This window comes from Loxodonta africana, chromosome 10 (genome assembly GCF_030014295.1).
Source record: "Loxodonta africana isolate mLoxAfr1 chromosome 10, mLoxAfr1.hap2, whole genome shotgun sequence".
NCBI lineage: Eukaryota > Metazoa > Chordata > Mammalia > Proboscidea > Elephantidae > Loxodonta > Loxodonta africana.
Genome location: NC_087351.1, coordinates 81,763,179 through 81,783,553, shown reverse-complemented (window position 1 = coordinate 81,783,553; position 20,375 = coordinate 81,763,179). Strand labels below are relative to the sequence as shown.

Below are 20,375 nucleotides of genomic sequence, written 5' to 3'. Positions count from 1 at the left end.
CTTTGAGATAGAGATTCACCAAGATAGCAGATGAGGTCCAGAAACGTTAAGTAACTTGCCCACAGTCACACAGCTGGTAAGGGATGGAGCTGGGATTCAAGTGCAGCTCCCCCTAACTCCAGAGACTGTGTGCTTAGCCTCTGTATACACAGCACTTGGTTCTGTGCAAAACTAGGAACCTAGATACCTGGAAAGAAAGCTAGTCATTTAGCACAGCTAGGATAGGAAAGTGAGGGACGCACTGTGGTCTTGAAATGGGATACTGGACTGGAAATGAGAAGAAATTTGCTCTTTTGACTTGGCCACTGTTTTTTTTAACTTGTTAAACTATTTTAAAACTATATGTGAATTATAACACAGAGATGGAAAAGTACACACAGAAAAATGCACAGCTCACTGATTTAACCCAAAGGTAACACTGCTGTGTAACTCCTACCCAGGTCAAGGAACAGAACTCTGCCAGCACCTTAGACGTCCCTGAACCTGCCCCAATCACTCCTCACCCCTAAAAGTAACCACTTGCCTGATTTTCATGGAAATCACTTCTCTGTTTTTTTATTTTAACAGTGTTACTACCTAAACATTACAGTTTAGTCCTGCATGTTTTATCTTTATATGAATGGGCTCATACAGTAAATGTGTGTGTGCATGTATCTTGCTTCTTTTGCTCAACATTATGTTTTTAAGATTTATTCATGCAGACACCTTCTTTTTGGATCTTTGCGTGTGTGTGTGTGTGTATATACACACCTATACACACACACCTTTTTCTGAATAATTTGAAGTTGAAGACATTACTTAGCATGCATTTTCTAAGAACAAGGAAATTCTTCTTCTGTATAACTACATTATCACACCTGAAAAATTTAACATTGGTGTAATCATACTATAATACGAAATTTCCCTACTGTCCAAAAATATACCCATTTCAGCTGCTGTCTCCTTTGCTTCAATTCTGGACCCAATTAAGGATCACGTGCTGCATTTAGTTATCATGTCTGTTTTCATCTCCTTTAATCAAGAATAGTCCACTTTTTTTTTTCTTTCATGACATTTACATCTTTTGAAGTGTCCAGGCTGGTTGTCTCATAGAATCTCCCACAATTTGTATTTGTCTGAAAGTGTCCTCAGGATTAAAAAAATTAGATTTGGTTTAATTTTCCCCCTAGATTTTCACTTGTTATTTTTAATTGTGGTCAAATATACATGATATAAAATGTGCCATTTTAACCATTTTCAAGTATACGATTCTGTGGTATTAATCACACTCACAATGTTGTGCAACCATGGCCACTATTTGTTTCTAAAACTTTTCATCTCCCCAAACAGAACTCTGTACCCATTACGCAGTAACTTCTCATTCCCTTTCTCTCAGCCCAAAGTAACCACTGATTCACTTTCTGTCTCTATGCATTTATCTGTTCTAAATATTTCATATAAATGGGATCATACGATATTTGTCTTTTAGCGTCTGACTGATTTTACTTAGTATAACAGTTTCACGGTTCATCCTTGTCGCCTCACGTGTTAGAACTTCAACCCTTTTTACAGTGGAATAACATTCAGTTGTATGTACAGACCACATTTTGTTTATCCTTTCATCTGTCGATGAACACTGGGTTGTTTCCACCTTTTGGCTACTGTGAGACTGATTTTTGCCAAGAACATTACACAGGTGATGTTCTTTGGTGCATCACATCAGAAGATCCATGGAGTCTATTGCTAGACCATATTGTTGTTTATTGTTATTGCTAGGTTATTGTTATTAGTTCTCAATTTCCTCATCTGTTTTTGGAAATAAAATCTCTACTACCCAACTCAAATGGTGTATACACTGTGAAGATGAGAGAAGTGGCACCACAGCAGTGCTCAGCAATCTCTGGAAGGAAGGGAAGCGTCGACGGCAAGGTGGCACAGAAAGCGGTGTGCATACCGGCATGCACAAACATTATTATTCAAAATATTTGTTGTTGTTTAAAAAGTAACATGTGTATATGATACAAAACTTAAACAAGGTAAATACTGAAAACCAAATCTCCCTTTTACTCAAGTTTAAGTCAAAATCAACCAGTTACTTTTAATAGACTTACTAGTTAACTACAGGGGGTAAGAAGGGGGAGGTTTCCTAACTTAGATAAAATACAAAGCAGATCAGTTTGAATTTATGTGGGAATAGCTAATTCTTTCAAGTAAAGAGTCCACTTCAAATCCTCTTCACTCTATTGTTTACCAACCTTCAAAAATAACTGCTACCCTAAAAACAGAGAGATCGCACATTGCACACGGAGACTAACTGGAGCTTGGCCCTTGCGTTTAAATTCCAAACAGAAGCATGTTATTTAATGTGTTTTAGTTTGGTACTTCGTGCCTGTGTGTTACGACAGTGACTGATGAGCAGGACATGCGAGACTGTGAGTGAATATAAAACTCCTGAGGGAATGAGGACAACCCAAGCAATTCCAGAAGCCACGATGAGCTAGGAGAGAAGTCCATCATAAGGGAGGTACTCTGGGCCAGGTCCCCACCACCTGCCCCCCACTGCACCCATCCCAGCCTGGGATGATTTGTGGCTAATGCACAAAGTGACAAAGACAGCAGGAAAACTCACTTCTTCTATTTCCAGTACAGTGTCGTGCAGTGGATCTCAAACCTGGCTGCACATTAGAGCCACCTGGGAAGCTTTTGAACAAATCCTTATTTTCCAAACCAAATAAATCAGAATGTTGAGGATGGAGGCCCAGGTGTTGGTATTTGTTTTCAATTCCCCCAGGTGCCTCTATGTGCAGCCAGGATTGAGAACAAGGGGTACAGGCAGTGGTTCTCGAACATGAGCGTGCATCAGAATCATCCAAAGTGTCTGTGAAAACCTACTGCCAGGCCTCCAGAGGCTCTCCTTCAGCGGCTCTGGGATGGAGCCTGAGGACGTGCGTTCCTAGATGATGCTGATACTGCCGATGTGGGTACCACACTTTGAGAACCACTGATGAAGTGGCTTAAGAGTTACAGAGATTTGGGTTCAAATTTCCGTTCTGCCATCATCTAAAGATATGACCTTAGGTGAGTGCTCAGCCTCTCTGAGCCTCAGTTTCCTTATCAGCAATGTTCCTGTGGGGGTTAAGATAATGTATACAAAACAAAGAACGCAGTCCCAGGCACGTGCAGAAGTTGAGTCCATGGCAGGGCTCTCCCCTTCCCCTGGGCACACACAGACCAGCAGAGGCTGGCGGGCCCACCAACAACCCTCTGCCAGTCAAAGGCCAGCCCCCAACTATGCCTGCAAGGCTCACCTGCTGTGATGGAAAGACTTCAGCTTCGGCTGCAGCAGCACAAACAGCACCACAAGGAGGAGAATGAGCGCCACGGAGCTGGCAGTGGATGCCACTATGGACAGTGTGGGGGCCCCAAGTGACGTGTGGGCATCTTTGTCTATGGAAACAAACCATCATCAGAGGCATTTTTTATCCAGACACATGAAACATGAGCTGCATAGATCTTGTCAAACGTCCACTTGCATGGTGCCATACAGAGACATCCTACAACCCGGGCCATTTCAGGAATAACAGTGTAGAGCAGTCCACGCACACATGGTGCTTCTGGAAAGGGTCCACACTTCCCTATCCTGTCTCCTAAATAAAAAATTCCCTTCACTTCTGGCCTTTGAGATCCACGTGACACCCAAACTCATTTAACCCTAGAGATCTTACCTTCATAAAACACTTCTGATCCTGTCCTCAGCACCAGGCTGGTAAACAACCACCATTTAAATGGGCGCGTCATTCGACCATCTTAAAAGTTCCACCCATGTTTCTCGCCATGTGAGTCTAAAAGATTGGGCTATAATAAGCCCCTGCCTGCTAAGGTCCTGGAGTTTCAGTTGTAAATTCCAGGCTTAGGGCCTTCTTTGGGGTATCACATGCTCTGGTCTCGAAGCCTGAATGTGAAGCACAAAAATGTCTGTATGACACACTTTCCAGCAGGCAGCTGGGTTTTCCTGTTGTGCAAGACAGGAGAAGACAGGAGGGGAAGAGGTCTCTGTCCAGCTGGACTGTAGCCCCGTAACAAAACAGTCCATATTTCCATTCAAGGAAAAATAATAAAAAGAGAAACCAGAGAAGGTGTTAGCATTGTGCTCACTGCATTAGAAGACCAGTCAAAGATCGTCAGCACTTAGCTAGGCAGACAAGAGATCCTGAGCATCAAAGGGATTTTACACAGGAGGGTAGATGCCTCAGTGAAGTCACTGAGCTGCCCTGCGGCTCAGCTGAAACGCAATGGGACACACACCAGCAACCCCAAATGTCCTTCACAAAGATAAAGAATCTCAAAGGAAGGGAGGCTGCAGGCCACCAAACAGGGTATACTGCTCCATAGCAAAGGGTGCTCTGAGGAAGCGTGTGTCACTTCCCACGAGTGAAAACAAAGCAGAACCCCCACAGCATCCCTTTCCCATCTGCTAGACTGACCCTCATTGAGATGGCAGCTAATCTCCATGGCTGGTTTCCACTCGCCATTCTTACACGTCAGGTACTTGTAATCCCCCTTCAACATGTAGCCTTCAGCACACAGGTACTCAATGACACTGCCCGCCGTCAGGGGGTCTCTGCAGGGCCGGGGGTGGCAGATATAGCCACCATTCTCTGGCTCTGGAGGCCGGGGACACACTGCAAAGACAAAGAGAGCAATGGTACACTGTGAGGTTGTCCAGTTACGTAGAGGGAGACAGCGCCGAAGGCCTCACCTGGAAACACAGGACAAAGAGCCATTTCCTTGGAACGGCTGTTGGCCAGACTCTGGAGATTCAGGTTTCCGCTGACAGAGGGGAAAGTCCACTAGCTGGCAATAGGGGAAGTCTGGCTGCTTGCAGCACCTCTCCTCTCCCCCCGCCCCCCCCATGCCTGAAGAGAATTACATCCATAATTGAGCAATAGACTCTGACAACGTCTTGATCTATAGAGAACTGAACATAATATGGTCTTAATAAAACTTCCCCAAACACATCATGAACACAGTGAAAGGCTGTAAAATACTGTTAACCTGTGAGGGGGAAATGTTAGCCTTTTTTCCAATATCAATGCCACAAAGGGATTCCATGGTATAATAAAAATGTGTGTTCTCAGTCTCAGAGGGAATTTCGGATGTACTCCTTGGGAGGTTTCCCTGGTCCTCTGTGCATCCTCCATTTACTGACTAGTCACTGGTGTCACTCTACCTCATAGTAAACCCCACATTTTTTGTTCAGGTAGGACTGTCTAGGTTTAAAAATACCTTTACATACTACCATTACTCCTCATGAAGATAGGTCCAATGAAACTAAGGCGAGGTAAATGCCAGACCTGGAATCAGAGTCAAGTCTGATTCAAAAACTTGTGCTCTTTCCACCGGCAGATACTGCTTCTGTCCCGTGAGCGGAGTGGGCTTTAAGGAGGGGTATAAGTGTCAAGGTACCTCCCCTTGAAACAGGTCAGTTAGGGAGATGGGGGTGGGGTGCCTAAGTGCAGCCTAATGAAGTTGCAATGATGAGAAGTCAGAGGAGCTGGGAGGACTGAGCAGCCCTAGGGAGAAGGGCAGCCTCTGATCCCACAGCCTGCTCTTCCGACCATAGTCAGACACTGCAGAATTCAATCCCCCAGGCGCCAGGTTGCTGGGTGTGCCCAGTCCACACAGGAGGGACACAGTGGGGGACCAGTGTTCGGAAGACTGGGCAGGAGGAAAAGACATGCTGACAGGATGGCCAGGCTCCCACTAATTTCACCTTTTCAAAAGCCTTGCTAATACGAGACCAAAAGTTTTCCAAAGGAATCTCGATTTTGCTGACAAATACCCTCTTGCAGCCCTACCCCTCATCGTGAATATAATAAGGACATCTCTGTGAGAATAAGGACTGTCGGTTTCTTTTTTTTACTTCCTCTAACAGGACTGGAGTGCCTGGGAGTCACACCACTATGCCCGGGATGGCCCAACATAAGGTGTTTCCCATTCATAAGGCTGAGTGCCTGCTCATGCAGATGTACCCTGAGACACACAGCCTTGAGCACCGAATACCACTTCCCTTCCATCTACAAATAGCCATCAAGCGAGCTGACTGCCAGCCAGGCTGAGGGGGATATCAAGTCAAAAAGACATGATGTCCTCCTACCTTCAAGCTGCTTATAATTGAGATGGGAAAAAAGGACTCCATTAAAAAAAAAAAAAAAAAGCTGCTAAAACAAAGCGGAGTAGGTGCCACAGGGATCCAGAGAAGTCTGGGAAGCTCCTCTGAGACCAGTAGATGGGCCCAAAAAACCCCCTTCTGAGGACACATCTTCTCCCTACACTGCCCACCTTTGCCTAATGTCTGGAACAGGAAGGAGACAGGCATAAACATTCCTTCTGGTGCCTTTTTAACCTGTGACCAAGTAGTTCAAAGAGCTGGCCAGCTGGATGTCCCAAGAAACCTCAGCAAGCTGCTTCGTCCTTTCACTTTCTCTCTCTTGTTCAGGGTACAGGACAGCCACAGATCCCCTTGACTTATTCCCTGGATCCCCTTGGGCTCTGTCTAATTGGCTTGTTTCCTCCACACAGCGAATGCTGAGCACTGCAGAGCAACTTCTGAAAGTGGGCAGCACCACACATGGGCCCACTAAGCTGGGAAAGATGGTCCAGAGGAAGAGTAAGTGGTTCAAAAGTCACTCCCTGCTTTGCTGGGGTTTTCTGCCCATAAAACCCACATCTGCACAGAGTCTCTGAGAGGGACCCTGGAGGTCATCTAGCACTCATTTTTATAGGTGAAAAAGTGAGGTCGAGAGAGAAGTATCTTGCAATCAATTTAATTTCAATTCAACTAATATTTATTGATTACTGTGCTAAGCTCTAAAAAGGTATAAAAAAAAGTACTTGAAATACTGGAGCCAAATAGGGATATGACAAATAAGCATACACAATTTAAAAATTAGTTTTCTGTATGGCTTTGGGGTTTTCCATCTTGTTTGGGGATACCGTCCCTACTCCGAGGTTATAAACATACTCTATTTCCTTCTTGTGTTTTATGAATTGGGGTTTGTTACTTAAATAATACTTTTTTTGTATAAGAAACATATGTACATGGTATAAAATTCAAAAAGGAAGAAGGGTAGACAGAAAAAAGTAAGCCCCTCTCCTGTACTCTAGTCACTCAGTTCCTCTCCCCAAAGGTGCTGCACCAGTTCCTTCTGTATTCTTCCAGAGATTCGCTACATGCGGATTTTTTCTAATTTATGTCAAAGAATGCCATTAGTGCCACAAGAAAGGAAGCTCAAAGTGGCGCGATCACATCTTGTGTGGGGAAGACTAAGGCTCCACAGAGGAAGCAGCACTTCAGACGGAGCTTTACTCATCAGGAAGGGAGGTAGTAGTCTGAGGCAAAGGCACTGAGGCAAGAAAGCGTACGTCAAACCCAGAGAAAGTCAAGTAGCCCAGGTTAGCTAGGTTGCAATAACATAATGAGGAAAATCTGGATGAAAAAAAAAAAAAATGTGAAGGGCAATGAAACCATTTTGTAGAGGGCCTTGAATCCAACAGGAGGATTTTATACCATATCCAAAGGAAGAGGGGAGCCTGGAAGGTTCTTGAGAAGGGCACCATCACAAGAAGATCTAAATTTGGTATAAGATGAAGTAGAGCCAGACAGACGCCTTAGGTTATGTCAATAGTATAGCAAGCCTAGTACAGTAAAATAAATCCAGTACAAAAAAATTCTTTTATGTTTATTTTTGAAGGTTTCACAAAGGAAAAAAGCTGAAGTATGTCAAGGTCAGCATTGCTAAGAGGCTGCCCCCAGTTTAAGGCAGAGCACAAGAGAAAAATCTGGCCCTCTTGTCTTGACAAAGAGCAGGGTGAGAAGGTTCTGACAGAGGGCAAGTGTTTGGAGGGACCCAGTCAGTGCTGCCTGGGGTTAACAAGAAAGGGAGGGACATCAAGGAAGAGCAAAACCCACTAGACAGATCAATCTCCCCATGGTTCGTGGAAGCTCCGGTTCTGGGTGAAGAGGCTGACCTAATCTGCGCACCAGGCCTCTCTACCTGACAACCCCAGGTCGCAGAGGAAGTTTCAAACTCTGATAAAACCCCAGGAAGGCAATGAACTCATCTGATTTGGCAATGCTGCACAATTTAAAGAAGGGGGGCGGGGGGTCAGAAGATAGAAAATTTACTGGAAAAAAAAATCAATTAACTCTCCTTAGCTTCCTCTGCTCTCCATCATCTCCCACACCATTCAGCCTCCTGTGAGCACGGGAAGCCAGAGCTCCAGCACGCAGCAGGCACTCAGTGAGTGTCCATTTCCAACCAGCTGGAGAGGATGCAGACGGAGGAAAAGCAGAACGATCTGGCTGACCCTTTCACCTCAGAGTCACCTCAGCCTAAAGCTCTTAGTGGAAGCCACATAAGATCACTCAGTCAGCCCTTGTAAATGTGTTTTGCTTTTGTTGTTTTAAGGGCCAGCCTTTCAGTAGAAAAAAAAAAAAAAAACCAAACCCATTGCCGTTGAGTCTATTCCGGCTCATAGTGACCGTGTAGAACAGAGTAGAACTGCACTACAAGGTTTCCAAGGAGAGGCTGGTGGATTGGAACTGCTGACCTTTTGGTTAGCAGCCAAGCTGCTCTTACCATCAGGGTTTGTCAGCAGGAAGAGGTGAATTAAAACAAACTTTTATAAAATTCCTTAACAAACAAGTCAAAACAAGCTCTGGCAAAGGCCCTGGGGCCTAACCACTCAGTTTACGAAACTGAACAAATACTCAAGCCCTTTAAGGTACGGAAACCCTGGTGGCGTAGTGGTTAAGTGCTACGGCTGCTAACCAAAGGGTCGGCAGTTTGAATCCACCAGGCGCTCCTTGGAAACTCTATGGGGGCAGTTCTACTCTGTCCCATAGGGTCGCTATAAGTCGGAATTGACTTCACAGCAGTGGGTTTGGTTCTCGGTTTCTAAGGTATAGGGAGTAAAGGTCTGCATGGCATGCCCAGGAGCCTCAAAGGGATTAGAGCTGAGTAGGGAAAACCAAACCAGGTACCGTTAAGTCGACTCCAACTAATAGCAACCCTACAGGACAGAGCGAAGAATACTGAATATACCATGGACTGCCAAAAGAATGAACAAATCTGTCTTGGAAGAAGTGCGGCCAGAATGCTCCTTAGAAGCAAGGATGGCGAGACTGTGTCTTACATACTTTGGACATGTTGTCAGGAGGGATCAGTCCCTGGAGAAGGACATCATGCTTGGCAGAGTACAGGGTCAGCGGAAAAGAGGAAGACTCTCAACGAGGTGGACTGACACAGTGGCTGCAACAATGAGCTCAAACATAACAACGATTGTAAGGATGGCTCAGGACCGGGCAGTGTTTCGTTCTGTTGTGCACAGGGTCGCTATGAGTCGGAACCAACTCAACGGCACCTAACAACAACAACAACAGGACAGAACTGCCCCACAGAGTTCCCAAGGAGTACCTGGTGAATTCAAACTGCTGACCTTGTAGTTAGCAGCCACAGCTCTTAACCACTAGGCCACCAGGGTTTCCTGAGTAGGGGAAGCAGATATTACACATCTAATGCAAGTAGTGCTCAGCTGCTAACCAAAAGACTGCCGGTTCAAAACCACCCAGCAGCTCCTAGGGAGAACGATCTGGTGATCCGCTCCTGTAAAAGACTGTTGTTGTTAGGTGCCATGGAGTCGATTTCAACTCATAGCTACCCAGGTGACAGAGCAGAACTGCCCCATAGGGTTTCCTAGGCTGTAATCTTACAGAAGCAGATCACAAGGTCTTTCTCCTGAAGAGAAAAGAGGTTTCTTCAAGCACAACAAACCAACTCTGCAGATGTAATCACCAGGAACACAGCTGAGGCAACATTGTACATTTTCCTAGTTGGTGCTTTTTTTTTTTTTTTTTAATATTTTATTGTGCTTAAGGGGAAAGTTTACAAAGCAAATAGGTTCCCGTTTAACAATTTCTACGCAAATTATTCAATGACATTGGCTGCATTTTTTCACGATGTGTCATCATTCTCATTCATCCCATTCTGGTTGTACAATTTCTAGTAGTCTAGCTTCCCTGCCTCCTTACCTTCTCATCTTTGCTTCAGATTAATTTTTGACCATTTGGTCTCACGCAGATGATTCTTTTAAAGGAGCTCACTATTCACGGGTAATACTGTTTATTCTATGCATCAATCTGTTATTCAGCTAATCCCAATTTGGTTTTAACACCGTAGAACAATTAGAGTAGGCCCTCTACAGCCAAGACTCTCCATAAGGGGCATAAAGGTAAACATGACAGGACCATGCCCTCAAAAACCTTACAATCTAGAAAGGACACAAATCAGACTCACCACATTTCTAGTTCTCAAGAGCCACACGGGCCTACTGGGCAGCACAGATTTTCACAAAGAGGAGACCCTGGTTAAGAGTCAGAAGATACATCTGGGGATGGGAAAATAGGGTTTAGAACCACAACATGGGACATGAAGAAGCCCTGGCGGCACAGTGTTTAAGAGCTCGGCTGCTAACCAAAAGCCTGGCAGTGCAAATCCCCTAGCCTCTCCTTGGAATCTACTCTGTCCTATAGGGTCACTGTGAGCCGGAATCAGCTCAGTGGCAATGAGTATGGGGCATGAAATAGGTTAAACGACAGATGTGGAAAGAAGACAGGCATTTCACACGAGGGTCCCTTCATTTTATTTAGACAAGCTCTATTTATGTGCCTGCTCTCAAAACCCTTTCTTGATACATGAAGTTATAATTTTTACTTCTAGCCCTCAGGGGTTTATTAGGAGCAGAGAGAGACAAAAGTAGAAGGTGAATACAGAACAGCGCAGATTCCTGCGCCTCAGGCTTTTGGTGGGACCAGGCCAACAGGCCAGACGGAGTTCAATCACTCAAGAGCTACTCAACAGCTGCTTCTGTCCAGGGCTCCTCCTGGCTTTCTGCCTTCCTGGCCCCCAACTCAAAGAGTAAAAAGTCTGAAATAGGCTGCAGTGAGAGGGAAGAGAGACAATTTCTCATGCCATTTGCAATCTTCCTCTCCTATGAGACAAACCTTCCCAGCAGTCAGACAGGAAGCCCATTGTCCAGCCAGGACTCCTTTCCTCATGAGAATTTCCCACACCCTGGGGAAGGCAGGCCTGTGGTAGCTCACACCTTTCCCAGGGAGTGGCACCACAACTGAAGTGGGAGAACACAGGGAGAAGCCTCTCATGGCTTAGCCTCAGAGCCCAGTGCTCTCTCCCCTGCCTCACACACACACAAAAAAAAAATAGCCAGCTGACTGGAAGCCAGCATTTTCCTTGCCCCAAACACAAAAACTCTTGTCACCTGGAAGCAGTTACCAAAATCCTTAGCCATTCATGAAGGAGAAGCGCTACTTCTCCCCTCCTCCTGGAAATCCTGACCTGAAAGCGCACACAGTCAGCTGGAACCCCACCTCTCTTTCTGTTCAGGACTTGGTTCCAAGATTACCTGCTCCAGGAAATCCTCCCTGGTCTTGTTGGAGAGAAGCAAACAGCAAGGCGTAGTGCTTACCAACACGGGCCCTGAATTAGACTGTCTGGTCTGTGTACCGTTCCCACTGTGTGGTCTTGGGCACATCTTCCTATTCCTCAGTTTCGTCATTTGTAAAATGGGGGTACTAAAGGTATCTCCCTCGTAGAGCTGCTAAGCAGATTAATCATGATTATGCAGGTAAAGTGCCTGGTACTGGGCCCAGCCCACACTAAGTGCTCAGTAAACTATAGCTTTACTATTCCTCCTCTGCTCCTTTGACATCTTCTTCACTCCTTTCTATAAATCTGCACTGTTATCACTGGGGTTATTTTCTCACAGGTCAGTCTTTTCCCCATCTCCCTATTAACCCCTCTCCCCTCAACTCCCCAAGATGTAGGACAGGAGCTTGGTTCTGCTCATTTTTGTATCCCCAGTGCCTGGCACAGAATCTGTCAGATAGTAGTTGTTTGTTAAACTGAACTGGCTTGCAAAATGTGCCCACATTTTAAGGCAGTACCACAATGGTTTCTGATATCAGCTGAGTCAGGAACACTTAACAGCAGAGAGAGTCCCTCTTCATGGTAGATCATATCCTAACAGAATCAGGAGTACATGGGAAGGGGGGAGAGCATGGTCTTGGGTGTCAGACAGATGAAATCAGGTTTGACTCGGGGGCCTGCTCTGCAACCTTGTCAACTGCCTTAGCTCTTCCAAGCCTTACTCCTTAACAACCAACATCCAGCTTCATGGGGGTTTTGAAAGGACTACTAAAACTGCATACCTGAAAGTGTCTTGCAACATGCCTGGCACATATCAGGCACTGATACATTTAACTTATTTTCATGTAGCAAACTAAACCCTTATCTCTTGATTTTGGAATGGGGCAGGGCAAAGACTTTGGCAAAGAAAAAAGAAAGGACTATTTCAGAAATTTCTGAATATTTGGAGGGGTAGCAGGCGGAGAACGGAGCAAGATGAACACTTGGGCAGCTGCGGGGGGCAGGGGGCAGGGGGAGTCTCTCTTTGCGCTCCCCTCACTCCAGCTCAGTAATAAGCAAGCCCCTTTATCACTTCCCTTTCTCAGCGGAACAGCCCGGGCTGCTCTTCACTGACAAATGGCCTCCATATGGCCTGTCACCCTTTCACCTCTTCTTGTTCTCACAGTTCAGAAACCCGAGGGGAATAAGCTGCCAGCTGGGACTGGGCCCCCCACTCCCCTTCCAACTGTTATAACTGCTGAAAAAGGGCTGGGCAGAAGGACCACTCCCCTTCCTCCTGCTGCTCCCGGCCTGGGCTGCTCAGTGCCCTAGCGTCCCCCACCTCCCCTCAGCAGAGCAGTAAGCCGCAGAACGGAGCCCACAGCTGTCCTCCACCCCACTCCCAGGGTAGTGGGAGGACAGCAGAGCTACAGAGCCAGGCTAGTCCATGTATACGAATCAGGGCTTTGAACCAGTTTGTTCCGGTTCCAATCCCCGCTGAGAATTTCCATTTTCGCCCCAGATACACTGAATCAGAATCTTTAGTTTAAGAAGATCCCCAGGTGACTCTCATGTATGATAAATTTTGAGAAGCACTGCTCTACTAGGGGTTCTCAGAACTGACCCCTAACCAGCAGCATTAGCAAGCCTGGGACCTTGTTAGAAAGGCAAATTCTCAGCAGAGGCTCAGACCAGAATGAACTCGTTCAAAGGCCTGTATTAAAGCAGGTTACTGTGTCCCCTGGAGAGTGTGGTTAACGGGCCGAGGGGTAGTTGGGGGTCAAAAGACAGCAGATGATGTTAACTTTTCCTCACTGGCACTTGCTGCTACTGGGCCTCATCCCCATCACCCCATCATCTAACTAAGCTACACAGTGTGTTCCCTCCCTTCCCTTTGGAATTCCCTGCCTGTGCAGCAGGCCGGTCCTCTCAGGGAAGGCCCCAGTCAGCTGCTTCAGGCACTGTCCGATCTTCGAAGGGTAATTCATGCGCAGGTGATAATTATTTAGGAATCTGGCTTAGGGTACACAACAGGGTTGGACTCTTGGGTCAAAGGTCAGAGTTGTGGTTTTATTTCTAATTCTACCACCTAATGGTAACTCTGAATGAATGCCAGTCCAGTGCCAGGAACACACAGCAGACCTTTAAGAAACACTGAATAAATTTAAATGGTCTTAGTTGCCCAACCGGGTAGAAGTGAGGAAGAGAATAAATATTTACTGCCTGGCACTACACTGAGCTCTTTTTAAGTTGTTATACTATTTAATTCTCACCCCCTGTGAGGAAAGTGGTATTAACACCCTATTTGTTCAAATGAAGAAACTGAAGCTCGGAAAAATTTAGTAACTGGCCTGAGGTAACACGACTTATTAAGTGTTGGAGTCTGGATTCAAACTCAGGTTTGCCCATCTCCTATTATAGGAAAGCTCCTTGATTACAGGATGCCACAGGAAAAATTTACACCATGAGTTACAAAGTACAGCATGGGGGTGGGAGAGTACCTCTGAACAAAAGTTGAATTCCTGTTTAGAGAAGAATGTGGACTGGTGAGTTTACTTGTACCCAGAGGACTCGGCTTGTATCTCAAGTGGGGCCACGTTTTTCCAGAGAAGTGGGGGGAAAGGTAAGACAGTTGACTTCGCTAATCTCTGAGCTGCTACAAACAATGGAGCTATTTAAGAGCCACAGATACCAAAGCTGCAAGTGGAAGAAGGTATAGGGACATTTTCAGTTAGAACACAAGTCTTCAAGAGGGAAACGTGAAAGGAAGTTGTCACTAAATGCAGAATGGGGATGTGACCTAGAGTTAGATAGGTGGCTACCTTTCTGCCAGCCGCCCGGAACACACAGGGCCACTGGGGCAGCTCTGCCAACACCCAAAATAAACAGCCTTTGTCATGTACCACCAAACAGGGAGTCAGGCAGCGTTTTGCTTCCCCCAGGTGCTCAACAGGCCACTGCTACTCACTGAGACCTAGCCAACTGCAAAGAATGAAAGAAGACAATCCGTAAACCCTAATTACAAATGGCAGCAGAAAGCAGCTGAGACAGTGGCCTAAACCAGCAAACCACCGCAGGTCTTCAAAGAAAACCAGCTGCTGTTGAGTCAACCTTGACTCATGGCAACCCTGACTCATGACAGCCCCATGTGTGTCACAGCAGAACTGTGCTCCACACGGTTTTCAATGACTGATTTTCCAGAAGTTGGTCACCAGGCCTTTCTTCCAAGGCATCTCTGGGTAGACTCGAACTTCCAACCTTTCAGTTAGGAGTTGAGCACATTACCCATTTGTACCCCCCAGGGACTCCCTTTGAGTCACACATTAGTAACTGAGGGGTAAAGGTCTGGATGGTCTTTTCTGACGAAAGCAATGAGACCGCATCCTCTTGTAACAAACGAGGTCTAAACCAGACCGCGCGTCTCAGGTATATAAGGAAGTAAGGCCTGTACGCTCTGCGGAGGCTAGTGTCCCGCCTGGTCCCACCACAACAGAGGCACCAGAAAAAAACAGAAAAGGACAAATAAAGTTTCTTTTTCTGGGGGAAAGGGTGGAGGGTAGAAAGAAGCTTTCAGGGTGATGGGTCTTGCCTTTATCACCTCTGAACCAACAAGTACAAGGAATGCTGTAATGAATATGCACGAGTACTTGTGGTCAACAGTTACAAAGACCGCTGATCTGGATATTCTTCCTCCTGTTGGGGGTGGGGCTCCCTTCTTTAAACCAAACCACCAAAAACGTTGCTGTGGAGTTGATTCCAACTCATAGCAACCCTACAGGACAGAGTAGAACTGACCTATAGGGTTTCCAAGGAGCAGCTGGTGGATTTGAACTGCTGACTTTTTGGCCAGCAGCCAAGCTCTTAACCACTGCGCCACCAGGGCTCTTCTTTAACAATGAACCACAAAATCTTAAACTACCCTCTCTCACAGGGCCACCACAGAAAAAGCAGCTTGTCATGCCTTCTTGGTTTCCTTTTGCACCTTCTAGAAGGGGAACGTACCACCATCTGCCACCTGCCCAGGGTGTTTTCTTACTCTTCCCTGCTTCCAACTTTTGGGTCTTTCTAAAGCCTGGGCCAGGAGAAGCCATGGGGATGAATTAAGGGGTTACTTAGCCCAGGGTAAGCAGATCCCTTTCCTGCTCCCCAGCCAGCAGGGAAGACAGGAGAGTCACTCACCTATGCATCCTTCCCATACGCTGCTCCCTGAAGAAGCAAAATCTCCTCAAAAACCTTCTAAAATGACAGGAACTCATTCAAACCTGTTGTGAGGTCCGAAGTAGGGCACGTGGCCCTCAAGATGCTTTCCCACATGTCTGGGACTCGTCTCCCTTCAGTTTTAGCCTGTGTGTTTATCAGCCTGGCTCCAGTACATTGTCGGGGCACCTTGATCGTTAAACAGAATGGCTTCAAAGTACAGATTAATGAAGCTTGGGCACAGACCAGACACCAGTGGGGAGGTCAGAATCAAGAGTAGAGCCTCAACTGTGTTTTCATTTGTTAGGCTAAGGCCCATGCGCCGGCTGCCTCCTCTGGCCTCTCTTGGTCTTTGGACGCTTGACTCTTGCAAGCCACTTTTGAATGACCAAAACTTGAAGAAGCTGCCTGGTGCAGCCTCACCCACTCTGCATGTCAGTAGACATTTATGCCCAAAACGGCACATCAGTGAGCAGAAAAATTTCTTGTCTTCCAAATAGTAGGTTTAATAACTTTTACCCAGAAGAGAGTAAAAAAGTTGTTTTGATACTTATTCTCTCTGAGTTTCAGTTTTTAATAGGAATTCATTCATTAATTAAGCAAATATCTCTGAGCACCTACAATGTGCCAGGTTCTAGACTTGGTGCTAGAAATTCAAGTGCAAATAACATATGGCTCTGTCCTCGAGGAGACTTAAGTCTCTTTGTGGATACAGACAGATAAGGAGCCTCAACAAGATTATAATACTAGTGGTATCTACTCTGTTTATCTCCCAGAGTTCATGTAAGGATTACTTTTATCCATTCGTCCTTTCAACAAGTTTTTACTAACTACCAAAGCACTGTGGCAGGCAATTGGGAGTGGGGATGGGGACCTGGGAAGATAAAAAGACTCCGTGGAGCTTATTGTCTAATAAATGACCATAATATACACACGTCAGAAATCAATACGGGTTACAGGAGGTTCCAAAGAAGGATTAATTCAGGGGGGGAAGACATCAGAGAGAGAAGAAATGGTATGAAAGCTAGGACTTCGGGGGAGTGGGGAGAATAGGGATTGTGACAGGGATAAAGGAGAGCGGGAAGAGCATTCTAGGGAGAGAAAAGGGCTCGAGCAAGGGCAGAGAAGCAAGAAGAGGTGGTGTGTGTAAAGGACGCGGAAATGTTTCCAGGTTTAGCAGGAGATAGCTAGAGATTTAGAAAATCAGGCTGGTGCCAGAATAGAGGTCCCCAAATGAAAGGCTAAGAAATACGAAATCTTGGGTTCCTCTTCCATAAAATGAGATTTTTAAGAACACTGCCAGTCTTAAAATGCGAAGCCATGTTATTCATTATAAAATCAACATCTGCTTGGGGCTCTATAGTACCAACCCAGCTGAGGAAGCCGGCTATATAAATCTGCCTACCTCCTCCGGAAACTATTTTCCAACAGAGTGGGTGTGCTGATGCCGTGGCGTGGGGAAAGAGGAAGGACAGAGGGAAAAACCGTGTGAGTTTTCCAGCGCAGACTCATCATGCTTCTCAAGTTTGTCCAAGTGCGAGGGGACCAGAGAGAGCTGGAGGGGCTGGAGCAGAGAAAATGAATACAAAGATATCTTGTGACCAATTTCCTTCCTAGGGTTCTCTCACAGGGCAGCAGATGGCCTATCCCTGGAGGGCTGGATCCCAGAAAGCAGCTGCTCCCAGGTCCTGGTTCTAACAGCTGGGGTCACAGGACCTCTCTGCAAAAGCTGAATGCCAGGAATCAATGGATTCCATTGTGCCTGCATGCGTGAGCGCTCATGTCCAGGCTCATGCCCTACGCCTGCCTGGAATAGAGGACTGGGAAAAATAACACAACACACTTTGAAAGGTTGCATTTGAAAATTAATGGGGAGATATAGTATTATAAAATCCAATTTTATTTAAATTGTCTTGACTTTGCTAGGAAACTACTGAGATGCTAATTATTTGGGAGATAAAAGACTTGCCCAATAGAAGGTCAAGGGGGCTGGGCCCGGGATGGCACAGAGGAGAGAGGCAAATCAGGAAAGTCATAAAATGTCTCTGGTCCCCCTCCACTTCCTGCCCAATGCACAGGAGTCTGGCTACGCCAACCAAAAAACAGGCTAGATGTTTCCTGTACTAGAAAAGGGAATAAAAATCCATAAAACGATGTGTGTGTACACAGAGGAGTATAACTGTATGATTACATAATTAGGCACATTAAAGTATTTATACCACTGAGAGTAAAAGCCCCTACTCAAAGGCATTCCACCAAAGTTGAAAGGGGAAAAAGAAAACAGAAAATAAAACATCTAATTGCAATCTGCCACACTCCCCAGCTGGTACCACAGCTGAATTCCCTTAATTAACATGTTGTAACAGCAAGTATGAAAGACACCGTATGCTTATCAACTCCATGCCACGGCCAGCCAGGCATGGTAGAAGCCCACAATACCGCTATCGTTAGGGTGATTTTTCCCTTTTCTATTATGATGGTACCCTGACGTGGATGCTGGTTACTTTTCCTCAAAAACTTTGTTGTTTAAAGCATAGACATAAAACAACTCTATACCCACCAAGTTAAGGACTAAGACTGAAGAATATGAAAAAGTTTGCAGTCTAGCTGCTGGTTTACTTATTGTGGTTATTCTTCTCTTAATTCCCTAAACTTGGGACTTACCCATGCTAGAGAAGGCTGGGAATGTTTGCATACAACCTCACCTTTTAAAGAAAAGCCCATCTGAGAGCTTAAAATCATAGGTTAAACTAAGCGGAATAAAGATAACATAAATTAGCATATAAATGAGCACAATGCAGGGGAGAAGGCATTAATACATCAGAGGCTAGGTCAATATGTAATGTATTCCAGACAACAGGTGCTCACAGTTTGGCAGGACATTTCACACTTACAAAGAGGGTTTTGTTTTTGCATTGCTCTCAGCCACATCAGGATCTGGTTACAGGTAGTCCCCCCACTTCCCTTTAAGGATCCCCCAACATCAACCCTACTATGAGATCTATTACTATTATTTACCTATTATAAGAACTCAGAAAGCCAAAAAGAGACCATAAAATGCCTAATTACACCCTACCTGATTTGGTAGAAGCCTTTTTTTTTTTTTTTTGTCTTGCTTGAGCATGGTCCCACTGTGGTGCTTGTGGCCTCTTGGCCCTCTGAAGCTCCCTGGCAGGGCTGACAGCTGAGGCCATAAGAACGTTGTCATGAGTTGGGTAGGACCAGCTGTTGGGCACCACCCTGAGTAAAGCTTTGACCAGATATACTTGATACAAAGGTGATGTTCTTTAATGGGCCCAGTGGGGCCAGGCATAATGCATAGCAGATTTCACACTTCCGGCTGGCTGTTTTAGAATGGGATTGGCCAAAGATTACTGCTTCTACCAAATCATTTCTCCCTCCTAGTACCTAACAGCACAAATTCCTTCCAAGAACTATGGGCAAAGTTAGGGCTCCCTCCTGCTGCCCAGCTTAGCTTGCCCAGCTAAGATAATCTTCCCAAAACACGTTCCTCCTCATGATACTGTCCTTTCAGAAATCTTTCAAAGGCTGCCAATTTCTTTCTACAAGTCTAAATGTCCCTGTTGGATACACAAAGCTCTCTATAATTTGGCTCATCCCATTCCTCCAACATCAAGTCCCCCAAGGTTAACTCCCACTGGCCTCCCTGACCAGGTGGGTCTGTCTCCTCATGGTCCCATGGTCACAGCCTCAGCTCTGGCCTCAGCTCAGCTCAGCCTCCTGGCTCTTCTCCTCAATTCCTTCCCTTCTCCCTCAATATACTTCTTTTTTTCCCCTCCATCTACTCAAACCCAACCCACCATGCAAGGCCTGATCTTCGTGCTCTCTTCTTCAGGAAAGTCCTTCCTCTCTGAACTAAAGCACCCATGTCTAAAAAATCTAGCACACAACTACACACCATTTTGTTCACCATTGCTAAATCTGAGTTGGTACTGCCTCTCCTGGATACCATGAGCTCCTCAAAAAGGTAGAGAGGCCATCCTGGGCACATTTAAGGCACTGGACAAATACTGCATGGTGCCTCTGTCTAAAAGTGCTCATACCTCTTACAACATAGACAAAAGAAATGGAAAAAGGAGGAAAGGCTCCAGCTCTTGCTTCCCAGCAAGTCTCCTCCCACACCCTACCCACAACCTAGTCTGGCAAACTCCGAAACTTTTGCCTGCAGATGGCCATCATTCCTGCTGGCATCAAAGCAGCGAACAAAGGATTTCACAATGCCGCCCGCCCCTCGGGCTCCAATGCGTATCAAGGGCACCCTGTTTAAACAAGGGGTGCAGTATACTTTTGGGAAATGACGAAGCAACTTCCCACAAAAGGGAAGAAAAAAATTCCCAAGTGCTTCTTGGAAAACAAATAGAACAGCTTCCCTGCCAGGGCAGAGGGAAAGGATTTGACATCCAGGCTCTTCATCTTTGGCAAAGAAACTTATTGTACATGAAACAGGAGAAAAAAACTCCTCATAGTCAGATGTGAAACTCAGCAGTTCTCAGAGTTCAAGGCCCAACCTAATGCTTCATCTGATACTGCCCAAGGCACCACTGGGATTCCCCTTACTTTTATCTCTCTCTCTGTGTTTTAATCTTTTGGTGGGAGATAATTTATATTTCATATACTCTGTTTGGTTATAAAGACTGTTTTCTCATATTCCAGAATGTCTGTGTTTTTGGGGAGAGGACATAAGTAAGCTAG

The 20,375-nt window shown here is 45.7% G+C and overlaps 1 protein-coding gene across 9 annotated transcripts in view; it reads right to left on the bottom strand.

The window, feature by feature from the left end:
- The window catches only part of SUSD6 (sushi domain containing 6), a 106,542-nt gene that overhangs the window by 11,401 nt on the left and 74,766 nt on the right, over positions 1-20,375 (bottom strand). For 8 of the 9 annotated variants that reach the window (XM_003408736.4, XM_023546303.2, XM_010588704.3 and 5 more), the window contains 2 exons: positions 4,464-4,661; positions 3,288-3,426 (listed from right to left, as the gene is read on the bottom strand). In XM_003408736.4, the coding sequence (XP_003408784.1) occupies positions 3,288-3,426; positions 4,464-4,661 (337 nt within the window). Of the gene's footprint in view, positions 1-3,287; positions 3,427-4,463; positions 4,662-4,738; positions 6,157-20,375 lie in introns of those variants that run through there. The other variant, XM_064292639.1, reaches the window with a different exon arrangement.